Raw genomic sequence first — 14,863 nt, forward strand, 5'->3', positions numbered from 1 at the left:
AGTAGCATGTAAACAATGACATGGATTAGATGGAAGAAATGGAAGACTAGATATTATTTAGGATGCATCTGTCTGGAAAAGTAGATAAGCTATTAAAATTGTGATTCAAAGGATCCAAATAAGCAACTGGAATGAGATAAATCTATCCCCAAGATACTAAAATAAGAAAAGAAATGCTACAAGTGCTTGGGTATGTTCTCTGTAGATAACTTATTGAGAAAACATAGAGAAGAACCCCATGAGAGGAGAAGGTAATATGAGTGTGCCCCCTGATAAAACTATGGAACTTTCAAGAATCAAGGCAAAATATTAACAATTACTCACATTTAAAGAATATTTTGTAGTCATGAACCGATTTACAAATAATAAAGTATTATTATCTCCATTTTGCAAATGAGAAAACTGAACCTCAGAGAGAATAAATGGTTTGGCCATGTAAATAATACAGATGATACTTAAATACTTATCTTCCGATAAACCCAAAGTCCAGTATTCTTGCTACTATTTCACCATGCCCATTTTTTATGGTGGTTTTTATCTTCTGCTAGAAGGATCTCAGTTACATACATAACACAATTCTGCTTTTACTGATAGGAACACTATTTTTGTATCTAGTGGATTAAAGTAAAAGAAACTATGCACATTACATCTATTAATATATAATACTTTATTAAATAGAGTGTTAGATATAATTAAACTAATTTTTGTACTTATAGTTCCATTAAAATTAAACCAAATGAAAAGGAAGAATACATCAAAATAAGCTTCTTATAATAGATAAAAATTTATGAAGGGTATTACATTAAAAAGATATTTGTTACTGACAATACTTTAAATTCTATTGTTCAGTAATTTCACAGCATTCACAGTTTGCTTGTGAACCTTAAGTTATCTATTAGAATATTATATCTTTATTTTTGCTCTTGATTAAGTGGTACTGAGATGAGAATAAAAGAAGTTCCCTGATTGACATTAGACATTCATTTAGTCAAGAACAGAGCTAATAGTTATTATTCAGATTTTCAGTGTTATTGTAGCTATCTTAAATTACCCTCCTCCCTGCCTCTAACTGTAATCTCTAGATGCAAAAGAATATTCATAAAAGATCCCTCCACCAAGATTTATCTTTAAGTATTTGTCAGTCACCCCCAGGACTACTTGATCCACTCTTAACTTAGACACACACTACCAGGACACTTAACTGCTTTGTAGTGAGTTTCTTGCCCTCAGTCAGTAAAGATTCTTTAGGCTAATAGTAATAAAGTTTACTTTTATCTGTCTCACCTAGTAATAGGGAATAAGGGGCAGGGAGAGTTTAGTTAGGAAGTTGTTTTGGCCTATAGAATTTCAATGCTAATCTACAAAGCTATTTAAATAAAAGTTTTGAAAAAGTAAAAAAGATTTCCTTTCAAAAGAGCCTTCTTTCTAGTCACCTCCTTCTCCTAGCTGCTCCCTTCTCTTTTCTTCTGTTTGCCCTCACCCTCCCCAACCAAAAGAAAGCTCCAGATCCTTAAAAAAAAAGTATGAAATCTATAGTTATGTGAGAGGTCAATCACATAGATGAATTGCCTTATAGTGTTTTTCATACTATTTTGATTGCAATAGAAAATGGAGCTTTGGAAGGAATCCCTAAGCTGAATAAAAAATCAAACTAAATATTCAGTGCTAAACTCCTCTGCTGGACAACAACCCTGCAATTCCTGAAATTCCCACTACAGTTTGACTGAAGCCCCCTACATTTTGATGTACATGGAGGCCAGATTCAACAGTGGGAGGACCTGGCCTATTATTTCACAGATACTAGAATTACTAGTTTCCTAAGTATAAATATGAAGTTGATTTTAAAAAAAAAAATACAAACCTTGCTACAGAAATATTTTGTCAAAACATCTAGTATTAAGTAAGTTTGTAAACATTCAAGTATCACTAGAAGTTTGCTTAAAGCAAGCAGCAATGTTAAAAAACAAAACAAAACAGACAAACCAACCTAATAACCTTACTTTTGGCAACAGTACACACAGCCTGTTTGGTGTAATAGAAGAAAAAGAAAAATTTGGAGCTTTGGCTTATTGAACATTTGGAAGATTCATTAGATCATATTCTGCCAGCAGATGCTTTTTAAAGTCCTACAGATTCAGCCGATAGTGACTTTCCTCAAATACCTTAGGGAACAGTATAATTGGAATTGGAAAAAATCAGAGCTATCTCATTGAATTGCTCCAGTACTTCTTGGTACTTTGTATGGGGAGATAAATACCTAGGAACCAAGTTTAATGGCCATCTAGGAAAGCTTGATCTCTAGAGTAGGAAAAATAGAAAATGGAGACATCTTTCCAAGTAGCCTTTTTCAGGCATCTTCAAATAAAGGACATCCTTAAAGTTCACGTGCCTGTGTGCGCGCGCGCGTGTGTGTGTGTGTGTGTGTGTGTGTGTGTGTGTGTGTGTGTGTGTGTGTGAATATCTATCCCTGAAAATTAGTCATAGTCCATTTCAACAGATAAAAGCAAACTGCTTTGAGTTGGTTATATTTTGAGGGAGTCTGAAGTCTGGTCTAGGACACAATATCTATTTCATTATTGGAAACGTTGTCTTATATATTTTGTTGCACTGGCTTTTCCCCCTGCCTACAGGTGAAACCTGCCCTCTTCTCCTGCATCCTGGTTGAGGAAGGGCAGGATTACAAAGCATCAGTTGGGAGTGCACAAGTCTGAATGGCTCGGTAAGCCATGCGGTTTCTCAGCGATCGGAGTATGAGGAAGAGAGCTATAACCGCTAGGAGAAGAAAGAGACCGACAATAAAAAGGATGACTAAAGCTGCTTTTGCTTCTCTGGGAACAAGATCTTTGCCGAAGAAATGTACGTTTTCCTTATTGACTCCTGTGAAAACAAGAAGTACTATCAGCAACTTCTGCATTTCCCAATGAATTTTTTTACATATATTTATGTAGATAGATAAATACATACTTATTTAGAGTGATAGATAGATAAATAGTTTATTGGATGGATAGATGGATGGATGGATGGATGGATGGATGGATGGATGGATAGGTAGGTGGGTAGATAGATAGATAGATAGATAGATAGATAGATAGATAGATAGATAGAATGAAAGGCAATAGCTACCATCAGTTGGCACAGTGGGAGGGACTGCTTCTTCTTTAGAAGAGGTCTTAGTGGAATACGGAACCCTGTTGTCTGAAAAAATTAGATAAAAAGAATGTCTTATCAACAAGAGAACTCTAAAGATAAATCTATTCCACTGTTTACAGTACTTTATCTTCAGTGTTTCATCTCCATTTGTTAGGACTAAAACCTAACCACAAAACCTCCATATCATTCCTCAGTAGCAGATCAGACTCACTTTATTTTTTATCATTTAGACCTTTCAAGAAATCTTCTCTCTTCCATGTATTCTTCACATCACATAGGTGATGTATAATCATAACCTTCCAGCCTTATCTTATATTACTCCCCTTCATAGGTTGTATGTCCCAGCCAAGTTCCAGTTCTGTCTCCAACTGTGTGCTCATACCACTGGGATCATGAAGTTTGCTGTACCTGAAATGTCCTTCCTCCTCAACCTCTTTCTTTTAAAAAAATCCTTCTTTTAATTTTATATACTGAACTTGACAAACCAGATTTCCAGCTAATCATGGGCCATGTATGATTGCATAATTGATGGAGAGAAAACTGACTTATGTATGTTTTCTGGTTAGATGGAGGAGTTTAGTGTTTGTGATGGTCATCTCCATTTAGTAGGAAAGGGCAATTCCACACATTGGCCTTGTCCAGAAACAAATATGTCTCATTCTGAACCTGTAAAATTCATCACCTCTCATAAGGGAGGCAACATATTTCATTATAAGGACTGGGTACTCTCCTTTAATTTATGATGACCAGGGAAGCATTTTTTAAAAAATTTGAAACCAATTGTGTCCTCTACCAACACATTTAGAGAATCAAACCGGAAGTTTAGGGCATGCTGAAGAGTTGACTTCCCTTTTAGTCCCCAAGAGATTCTGGTACCATTTGTATCTTTCTTTTCAAGAAATGAAAAAATAAGGCTGCCTTTTCTATACATTAAGTGTCACATCAGCATTCTCTCCATCAGTATGGAGAGGTTTATGCAAAAAGCTTGACTGGAAACCCAGGTTGCACTAGCAAACGAGCTTTTCAACAAAGAAAAAGAACAGAAAAATAAAATTACATGCTTATCTTGAATCTCCATTACATATAGCTTGTTAATTAAATTAAATTAAATTTAATTAATTAAATTAAAATTAAAAAATTCAGGATATTGGTTCCAAAGCTGTCCTATTTGTCCTCTGAATTTATTTCCCTCTATACCTTCTCTTTATAACACAAACACTAGACCCTTTTCTCCTTCTATTCTCCCTCCCCACCAAATTAAAAAAATTTAAAGCCCTTCCTTTGTAACCAATAAGCATGGTTAAGCAAAACAATTCCACACATTGGCCTTGTCCAGAAACAAATATGTCTCATTCTGAACCTGTAAAATTCATCACCTCTCATAAGGGAGGCAACATATTTCATTACCAGCTCTCTGGGGTTATGGTTGGGCCCTCAACCCCCTTTTAGGTAATGAATTACCATCTGCTTTATGAAACTTAATCCCAATTCTACTTTCTTCAGGAAACCTTCCCTAACAGCTCCAGTAATGATTTTTTCCCTTCAGATTTCACTGAACTCTTGACTTTGGAATCATATAGCATTACCTATTTCAGTTACTTGTATTTGTTTTATCCCCTTTTAGACTACGAATTCCATGAGAGCAAGGACTATGTCTTGTCAAAATCTTGTCTCTCCTTTAGCACAAGTACAATAAGCACTGTGCATATAGTCCACATAAGTATTGATTGCGGTATGTAATATTAAATTCCAAAGATTCAGAATCAGCACCTAAGTTCCTGAAGACAGTATAAGTTGTTTCCATGCCTGCATGGATATGATCAGTCACATGACAATGCACAAGCCATGTTCCTGGATGATCAGCAATCAGTTCAATGGTCTGAAAGGTCCCAGGAAAGAGATCATACACGTCTTCACGGTAAGATTTATCCATCTGTAAAGACAAAACAACTCCCTGAGTTTCTCCTTGCCTGGCTAAGCACTCAAATTAACCAGGGCACAGAGAACTTTGGAGGGCAAAGAATTTACAAATCTATAAACTTTCCCCATCCACAAAACATCTTCAGGTTCTTTTTATTCATCTATGGACACAGGGTGGATGCACAGCTGATGGCTGTAGTAAAATCAACCCTGACCATTTCCATTAAAAGTTATCATTTGGGGGCAGTGAGGTGGCTCAGTAGATTGAAATCCAGGTTCAGAAACAGGAAGTCCTGGGTTCAAATTTGACCTCAGACACTTCCTAGCTGTGTGACCCTGGGCAAGTCACTTATCCCCCGTTGCCTAGCTCTTACTACCAATACACAGTATTGATTGTAATACAAAAGGTAAGAGTTCTGGTGATTTGTTTTTTTTTTAAGTTATCATTTATCCCCAGCTTTCATTCCCCTGGATTCCAGGCTCAAGAAAAATTTCCCATGTGAAATAACAATATTTTAAGGGATTTTTATTTAAATGGTGACATTAAATGATTCAAAGTGTTAATGTATTACCTAAATCTGAGTTATTAAAAGGTATAATCCTACTCAAAAGAAAGGGGAATGACTCCTCAAGGTCATAGATTCTTAGGCATTTAGAGCTGGGAGCTGACCTTAGAGACCATCCTATTCAGACTTCTCATCATGAGGGATACCTGCATGTGAAATAATTTATATGAGGTCACATAATTAATTGTTTGAAATTTTAGGTATAGACACTTTGTTTAGTCCTGTCCAACTCTTTGTGACTCTGTATGGGGTTTTCTTAACAAAAGTACTGGGGTAGTTTGCCATTTCTTTCTCCAAAGTATTAAGGCAAGAGAAGTTAAGTGACTTGTCCAGGACTATAAAGCCAGTAAGTGTCTGAGACCAGATTTAAACTCCGGTCTCCTTGACTCCAAAACCAACTCTCTATCATTGAGCCATCTGGCTGCCTCAAGAAAAGACCAAAGGTTTCCTTAGTTTGTAGGACAGCATTCTTTCTATTGTGCTATGTGGTCTCTGATCTTTCCAATTTTATGCAAATATTGGGGGCTGAGACTAGATATGGTGAACAGTCAGCTACCACCCTCTCTATATTCTTGATCAAGCTCTTCTTAATTCTTTCTCCAGATTCCCCTCACTTTGAATGGGTTAACTAATATTTTCCTGAGAATCAGGGACTTTCCACTGAGAGACATTCGGGAAAAGACCTGTAACAAGAAGTCTGTGGGTTCAAATTCTAATTCTGTCATTCACTAGCTCTTGTGACCTGGACTAAATTATTTCATTTCCCTGGGCCCCAGTTTCACCATCTTGAAGAATAGAATGATAGTATCTTCCCTTGTCTTTCTTCACAGAGTTATTATAAGGATCAAATAGAATAATGTATATGAAATCATTTCTTTTTTTTTTTGAAACCCTTACCTCCCATCTTGGAATCAATACTGTCTATTGGTTCCAAGGCAGAAGAGTGGTAAGGGGTAGGCATTGGGGGTCAAGTGACTTGCCCATGGTCACATAGCTAGGAAGTGGCTGAGGCCAGATTTGAACCTAGGACCTCCCGTCTCTAGGCCTGGCTCTCAATCCACTGAGCCACCCAGCTGCCCCCTATGAAATCATTTCTAACCTAGAACACACTATATGCATAAACATAATATTCTTTTTATAAAAAACTAGGATGTATTATAGAAGCTAATCAGGAAATATTTTTATAGACACTATGAAGGTATAAAATATATATGGGTTATAAAACACATTATTCAGAAAACATTTATATGATTATATTCTGTCATCTAAATGATTTGAAAGAGGTAATGTAGCAAAATTTTAAAAAAAGCGAAATTGAAAGTGGATTCAAATCTTTACTTTGCCACTTATTAGTTATCTACCTTTGAACAAGTACTTTCCCCTTTCTGGGACCAAGTTTCTATCTTTGTAAAACGAGACAGTTGAGCTCACTTCTAAAGCCCCTAGATCTTCTAAATACAACACAAATAGTATGAAATAACCTCTGTTTCATCACAAAAGTCAATTAGTTCTATGTTGTGGAGTTTCCACAGAAACATTTAAGTATTTGAAAAGCACTTGGCTTTTACTTACCTTGAAAAGAAAACTTTCTGCATGAAAATGGACAGTATGTATGTCAACTTCATTTCCTATTCCTATCAAGTACCAGTTTGTCATTGTATCTTCATTCATTATTAAACCATGGAGGTTTCCAAAGATCTTTCCATTAATTGCTGGGGAGATGAATAACTATTCATTAGTCTAAGGGTATTCACTATTTAATACATTGAAATGAGTAACATCTTTGCCCAGAAACATTTTCATTGGCCTTCTAGATGTGAAATAATCATCCCCCCATTTAAAAATATTTCCACTTATCAACTCAGAGCTATCCCATAAATGTCACTAGTCTGAAAAAACATAAGCATCAGATACAAGCCCACATTCTGATTGATATTAATTTCTAATAATGAATGAACAACAAAGTTTTAAGTGCCAAGTAGTGTTGTACATGCTGGGGATACAAAAGATTTAGATCTTAAATTTATATTCTAAAGAGGGTGGTAGCCAGGGAATCTATGTTGCTTGTTAAATTATAGAAATAGTGAGTAGATTAAAAAAGAAACCATTGGAAAGACACAAATTCAAACTTTCTCAGCACAAAGGCTAAATTTCCAACTATTCTACTTCAAATAGGTCCTCAAAGACCCTGGGTAAATCCTTCCTTCATCTACAGTTTACTACCGATTAAATACCCCACAGTAAGAGTACCAAACATTGAACCATGTCTAAAGCTCCTAATCCCACTCCTTCTACTTCTGAAGGTCTATCATAAAGGAAAATGCCTACTTTTCTTGGCTTCAGATTCGCTTATTCTGTTTGACCCTAGAAAGTAAAATTGGCAACAATAGGTAGGAGTTACCAGAAAGCAAATGTAATTTGAAATGAGGAAAAACTTTCTGAACAATGAAAGCTGTCCAACAATGGAAAGAACTATTCTGCACTCTCAGTCTTTCCTCAGAATTTGTGGGTACTTATCAGAAATAGTGAAAAGGGAATTCAAACTTCGAGGAGAATTGGACATTAGATCATCTGTTCCAACTCTCAACTTGTGATTCTAAGTGTTTTGACAATTTCCCATTCCCTGGAGAAAAAGAAAATACGCCTCCAATGGAGACCAAACAGGACCTGTTGCCCAAGTTTAGAATGAAAAGATACAGGCCTTTAATCATTTTAATTTTTAAAAATATTACACAGTCTCTATCACATATTAAGGATATATTGCCATTCAGAAATAGAATGCTGTGAATTAGATCAGTGCCTCAGTGGTTTGACTCTGCCAAAGGCTAAGATATTAAGTTCAAAGAAGAATAGAAAACTTTAGTTATCCTTGGGAAAGGGAGAGGGCAAGATAAGGAAGATAGGTATAGAATCTCAGAGTAGGATCAGTAGAAGTCATCTAGTCCAATTTATAGCTGAACAGGAAATCCCCTCTACAATGTAAACAAGAAGTAGTAATGTGTCTTTCTAACTGAAGACATTGAAAGAGGAGGAAAATAGTGCTTCTTAAAACAGCCCATTCCACTTAATGGTTGACTCTAAACATGAAAAACTTTTGCTTTGCTTCTTCTATACTTAGCTTTAATAAGTCTAAACCTTTTTATCTTCCATTTCCATCTGATGTCTCTTGGAAACAAACAAAAGTGGGGCCAGGGACTTTGAGTAGGTAAAGGGATTCCAATGGCCATATTTTTTTGTCCAAAATTTTCATGCCCTTGGCCCAAACCATACATACCATGCATTTTGTTGCTTTCTATAAAATCTTCTGTGTGCTTAAAATTTCGGGGATCTTTATTGAGATACTTTTTGATATTTTCATCCAGATACCAGGATTCATTTTCATTAAACACCAAAAACAGAAGGGCAAATTCATAGTCAATATCACTTCTTAATCCCTTTTCATTCAGCACTCCTTCTCTACAAGTTATCAAAGGACCCATCAAACCACTGTATGTGTCCTGGAAGGAAAAGAGGCAATAGTATATTTAAAAGTATCATTTAGCTCCTCAATAATTTGAGTAAAAGACAGGAAAATACATTAAGAAATATTTTGAGTATTTTAAATAGTCGTATTAATAAACCACATCTCATAAACCCAGAACCTGAAATGGAATTAATACAGACATTACATTTTAAATTGATTTTGGATCCCTGACTACATTAATGCAAGTTAATTATCTGTTGAATCAACTTGCCTCAGATCCCAGAAGACAGAGCTACATAATTTAAATTTTATTACTTGCATAAGATCTTTCGTATATACCTGAGATATTTCTAAAGCTCTTTTAAACTCTAAAGTATCATCTAAATAATGGCTATTATTATTGTTACTAGAATCTTTGCTTCATTCACCTCCTCAGTAACCTTTGTTCTGCATAGGGTCCTTTCCTAGGAGCCCACACCCAACCCCTTCCAGCCCTTTTTTATGTTTTAGCTTCCCCTATTAGAATGTAAGCTTCTTGAGAGCAGACCATTTTGTCTTCCTTCATTTGTACCCTCAGTGTTTATCAGCGCTTATCAGTACAGTTTAATGAATGCTCTGTCTATCTATCTTTATCTATATCTAAACCTAAACCTAAATCCATAAATTAAATCTATCTTTGTCCATCACTAAAATGGGGATTATACTTACCTTTGTTGTGAGGCTCAAATTAGACAATATATATATATTTATATCCACATATATATTATATAAATGTATATAACATGAAATACTATATAAATGTTAGTTATTATTATTACTTCAAACTGAAATAAATTCCTTTTACTTTGAAAATAGTCTATGCAATTGAAGCATCCTGTCTGTTCTTTTCTCAATGTAATAAATAATTCATACAAGGTTATACATCCAAAGGGATTGAAGAAAACATTTTCACTGTTAAATTATATTTGGTTGTTACTAATTCAAATAGACTAAAGGTCCCCTTCCAGCTGTTTTTTGTAAAAATTAACATGGGATTTTCCAGAATGATATTGAGAAATTGATTTTTGTGTTCTGCCATCTTTGCAACTGAGCCTAACATGGGACAGTGGAAAAGGGAGAGACTGTGAGATAGCAAAGTAATCTCTTGCCACTTGAAGACATGTACAGTTCTTAGAGAGGGAGGCTTCCAGTTCACCTTAATATTTTCAAAGAAGTCAAAGAGAAAGCCAACTAAGGAAAAGCAGGAAACTCTTATGAAAGTAATTCCATTGTCACAAAAGAAAGCAATTTAGATGAGAAAAGAAGATGGAAATTGTTTGAAGAGACTAATATGGTTTTATAGAGAACTTACCAGTTAGATTAGATATTTTTTAAAGAGATCTGTAGAAAAGATGGCAGCAAAAAGGGCAATAGTGGATTAATGCAAAAGTGTGACATGGTCCTATTAAAGTTATAGCAAGAGTGCTAATATCTAGAATAAGTAAAAGCTGGCAAGGAAAGCTAAGGACAACAAAATAGATTTGGAGTTCTTTTATGTGTTCATTTGTTTTCTGTCATATTAGAGGAAAAGAAAAATCAGAAAGAGTATTGAACTTTCTTAGGGAAGATAAAATGATAATAATTAAGAAGCAGGGTGATGAAAACTCTTATTTTTTCTTTTGTCGTCTATGACAAGTTGGTTTTTTATATATATACGTATATATATAATATTCTTTATTAGCACAGGTTACTTAATTGTTGTCTTCATATCCCCCATACCTACATGGTGCCTGGCACATGAGAGATACTTAATAAATGTTTGTAACTTGATTGACTAATGGACCATAATTATTGATTATCTCATGACAGTCTAAAAAGCTAGTGACTTCTTGGGCTGAATTGAGAGGCATTTCTTACTGGAATATGGAAGTGACAGTCTCACTGGGTTCTGCCCTCTTCAGACCATATCTAAAATATTATTAAATACAATTCTGGGCACCACCATTCATGATTTGTAGAAGGACAACCATGATGATGAAGTGTCTTGAATCCAATTTATATGAGGATTGACTAAAGGAACTAGGGGTATTTAACTTATATGAGATAAGACTCATGGATAGCATGAGTTATCTTCAAGTAGTTGAAAGAATATTATATGGAGGAGATATTAACATGTTCTGTAGGTACCCAAGGGACAGAACCAGAAAAAGTGGATAAAATTTAGACTTGTTGTCAGGAAACATTTCCTAATAATTAGTGCATTCCAGAAGTAGGATGGCCTTCTTTGATGGGTTAGTGATGGCTTCTCCCTTCTTGAAGGACTTCAAGCAAAGGTTAGATGACTACTTGTCATATATGTTCTTCAGAACTTCTTTAGTGTATGAGTTAGACAAGGTTTTTGTTGAGAAACCTTCTAGCTCACAATTCTGTAATATTAGAGTGACCATGGGCATATTATCTGCCCTTAAAACATCTGGTCTTTAGAGGCAACTCTTGAATCAAGCAGACTTGTATTCTAAAACTATCTCAGATACTCACCAATCCCTGAACAGGCCATTTAACCTCTCAGCCACCATTTCTTCATTCGTAAAATGGGGTTTATAATAATACCTACCTCAAATGGTTGTCAGGAGGATTAAATGAGAAATTATGTATAGTTCTTTTCAAACTTTAAGGTCAAATATAAATGTTAACTATTTCTGAAAACTGAGGGAGTTGGACTTTGATGACCCTTGTTGGAAGGTGCTTTTTAACTCTACATCTGTGATTCTATAACCTGACAAATCTTGTTTTCCATAGGAATAGTCTTTGAAAATGTAGGGTCATCTCCATTCCAGAATGAGGCATCTAGGTAGGACTTTATGAAAAGAAAAGAGGATTAACAATTATTTGTTAGCAAAAAAAAAAAACTCTCACCACTACTGGAAAAACAATTCAGAGAATGTGTATTGACAGTGATTCAATAGGATTATTTCTAAAGAGGAAGAGCAGTATATCTTCTAAGCATGAATATATTTTCAAAAAATAGTTTAACAAAAGTAACATTATTAAGATAACATCTTAAAATAAGAATTATAAAGCTACTAACAATTACATGACAGATTGGTTTAAGTTTCTAATATTGGGAGAAGTGGAAATCAAATCATCCCTGAAGTTTCATCTCACATCCAACAGACTGGCAAAGTTGACAAAATATGACAAACAGTCAATGCTGGATGAGTTGAGGAAAGATGGGCATACCAATACGTAGTTGGTGGAGCTATAAATTGATCCAAACTTTCTGGAAAGTCATTTAAAACTATCTTTAAAAAGTACTAAAATGTTCATGCCCTTTGAGATCCTACTTCAAAGCATATACCCTAAGGAAGTCCATGACAGAAAGAAAAGTCTCACATATACCCAAATGTTTATAACAGCACCTTTTGTAGCACCAAAGAGCAGGAAACAAAGTATTAGGGAATGGTTAGACAAAGTGCTATAAATAAATATAATGGGATGTTACTCTGGAATGGAATGGAATGGAATAAGGAACTATGAAGATGAAGAGGACGGAGGAGCATGAGAAGACACAGGAATTAATGAAAAGGTAAGTAACCAGAATCAAGGAAACAATATACCCAATGATTATGACAACAGAAATTGAAAAAATAGTTGTAAAAATAAAATTCAGAACTGTGAAATGGTAATGGCCATTTGGCCCCAAAGAAAAGATACTAGCTAATATTTTTTCTTTTCTTTGCAGAGCTGGGGAAGATGAAGTGTCAGTAAATGAGGGACACCACATATACTTGGCATTAGTGCCAATTAGTTTTGCTGAAGTTTTTTCCCCTCATTTAAAATGTTTTATTATAAAGGATGATTTTCTGGAAGCGGAAGGGGAAGGAACATATAGGTAAATGAAATAAAACTCTAAATAAAAATTAAAATGGCATTGAATGGTGTATGAATGACTACTTTCTGGGGTGAATTTCTCCATGTTGAACAATGACTCAAAATCTGACCAGTAGCACTTACCAATCATGTAAGTTCACAAAATTTCAGCAATAAATTTATATTTATTTTAATTTCTCTCTCTATTATTTTTGATACTTACTCAAAGAAGTCCCAAACTTGAGAGCTAAAACATTAGCTTTTTTCCTTTTCTTCTTCAATTTTTTGCACTATGAAATGCCATACACCTTCATCTTGTACCTGTTATCACTATTTGAAGAATCAAGTTAAAGGTATTTTTTTTTTACTTTACTGCTATGGATGTGAATATCATAGTTGATTCTCCATGTTACCTTCATAAAATTTGCTGTTGAATAGTAGGCCCAAGGGATACAATTTGGGTCAGAGGGACCTGGCCCTGACCTTTTAGGGATATTCCAGTGATATGTTTTTACTTCTCCTGAAAAATAAAAATAAATAGAAAGACTTTATTAATATTAACCTTGGGTTGAGACTAGTTATCCACTGATGTATCCAAACATATAATTGTACAGATTAGTCTCCCAAAGGATCATAAGTTTTAATTATAGATATAGCTGACAGGTCTCAATAAATACTTTGATTTTCTACTTTTTAGAGTAGGCAAAGTGTCAATCTCAGTCAGACTTTCCCCTCCACAATTATTCATATCTATGGAACATATTCTCTCTTTTGAGAAAGGTCATTGACTTTCAAGTCATATATGCCCAGAGAATTAAAGCTCATTTGATTAGTTATGATATATTATGTATTATTAGGAAGGTAAATATACTATAAAATATATTTTGATGCCAAATGATAATTATTTTGAAGTATCTTGTTTCATATTGTTGATATGGCCTCTTCATTAGTAGAAATTATCTAGAATTTGATATATTTGCAAAAAAATAAGTAATTTTTTCATAGTGCTACATGATATTCTGAAAAGAACTGCTAGACCATTTTCAGAAGACCCAGGTTGATATCCAAATTCTATCACTAGTAGGTGAGTGACCCTAGATAAGTCACTTAAACTCTCTAAATCTCAGTTTTCTAATTTTTAGAATGAGGTTAATAATCAGATCTACCTCAAAAAGTTGAGATGAGGGTCAAATACACTATAGGTAATATTTGCATAAAGTGTTAAGCCAAGATCCCTTTCTATATGTCCACCTTTTTTAGCTATAGCATAGATAAATATTTTGAATCTAAACTTGAAATTACAGAATGAACTCTCTAAACTTTTTGCCTATCTTTTTTTTTTTTACTGACACGATTTCATGGGTGAAACAAGTTTCTGGTGAGGAAATTTATTTTACCATCCAGGTCAGCAATTATACTATAGTTTATGATCTTAGAGATTTGCCTGGGTTAAAACGCAAGGTTCAAGAGGTTAAATGACTTTCCCAGGATCACATAGCCAATATACATCTGGGGCAGGATTTGAACCTAGGACTTTCTGACTTTGAGACTGGTTCTCCATTGACACCATGTTGACTTTTTGTTAACTGCAAAATAATGAGTTCTGTTTACCTTAAAAACATTCAGATAAAGAGCAGAGAGAAGAGTTGTAATGTATAGAAACTAATCCCTCACCTCTGAATTTAGTCTTGTATCCATTGTTTTCAGCATTCTTTCCCACTCCAGCTCTCCCTACTTTGTTCCACAAGCCCACTTCCCTATTCTTGCAGTTTCTAGGTCAGTCTGTTGGATGTCCTTCCATCTCTGGACTCCCAAGCTTTACAGTTTATCTTTAAGCCATCGCTTCTTTAATGAGCCCAAATGAGAAAAAAAAAAACTGGCTCTCCAGATTCTCATATACTTCTAGAGCATCACC

At 34.8% G+C, this 14,863-nt stretch overlaps 1 protein-coding gene across 1 annotated transcript in view; it reads right to left on the reverse strand.

Annotated features, from left to right (window-relative positions):
• Nucleotides 1-650: 650 nt before the first annotated feature.
• HEPHL1 (hephaestin like 1) overlaps nucleotides 651-14,863 on the reverse strand; it is a 92,875-nt gene continuing 78,662 nt past the window's right edge. Inside the window, exons 15-20 of the mRNA XM_007495001.3 lie at nucleotides 13,362-13,468; nucleotides 8,911-9,133; nucleotides 7,209-7,348; nucleotides 4,921-5,083; nucleotides 3,124-3,195; nucleotides 651-2,877 (exon numbers count right to left, since the gene is read on the reverse strand). Of these exons, the coding sequence (XP_007495063.2) occupies nucleotides 2,678-2,877; nucleotides 3,124-3,195; nucleotides 4,921-5,083; nucleotides 7,209-7,348; nucleotides 8,911-9,133; nucleotides 13,362-13,468 (905 nt within the window). The 3' untranslated portion in view covers nucleotides 651-2,677. The remainder of the gene's footprint in view (nucleotides 2,878-3,123; nucleotides 3,196-4,920; nucleotides 5,084-7,208; nucleotides 7,349-8,910; nucleotides 9,134-13,361; nucleotides 13,469-14,863) is intronic.

This window comes from Monodelphis domestica, chromosome 4 (genome assembly GCF_027887165.1).
Source record: "Monodelphis domestica isolate mMonDom1 chromosome 4, mMonDom1.pri, whole genome shotgun sequence".
NCBI lineage: Eukaryota > Metazoa > Chordata > Mammalia > Didelphimorphia > Didelphidae > Monodelphis > Monodelphis domestica.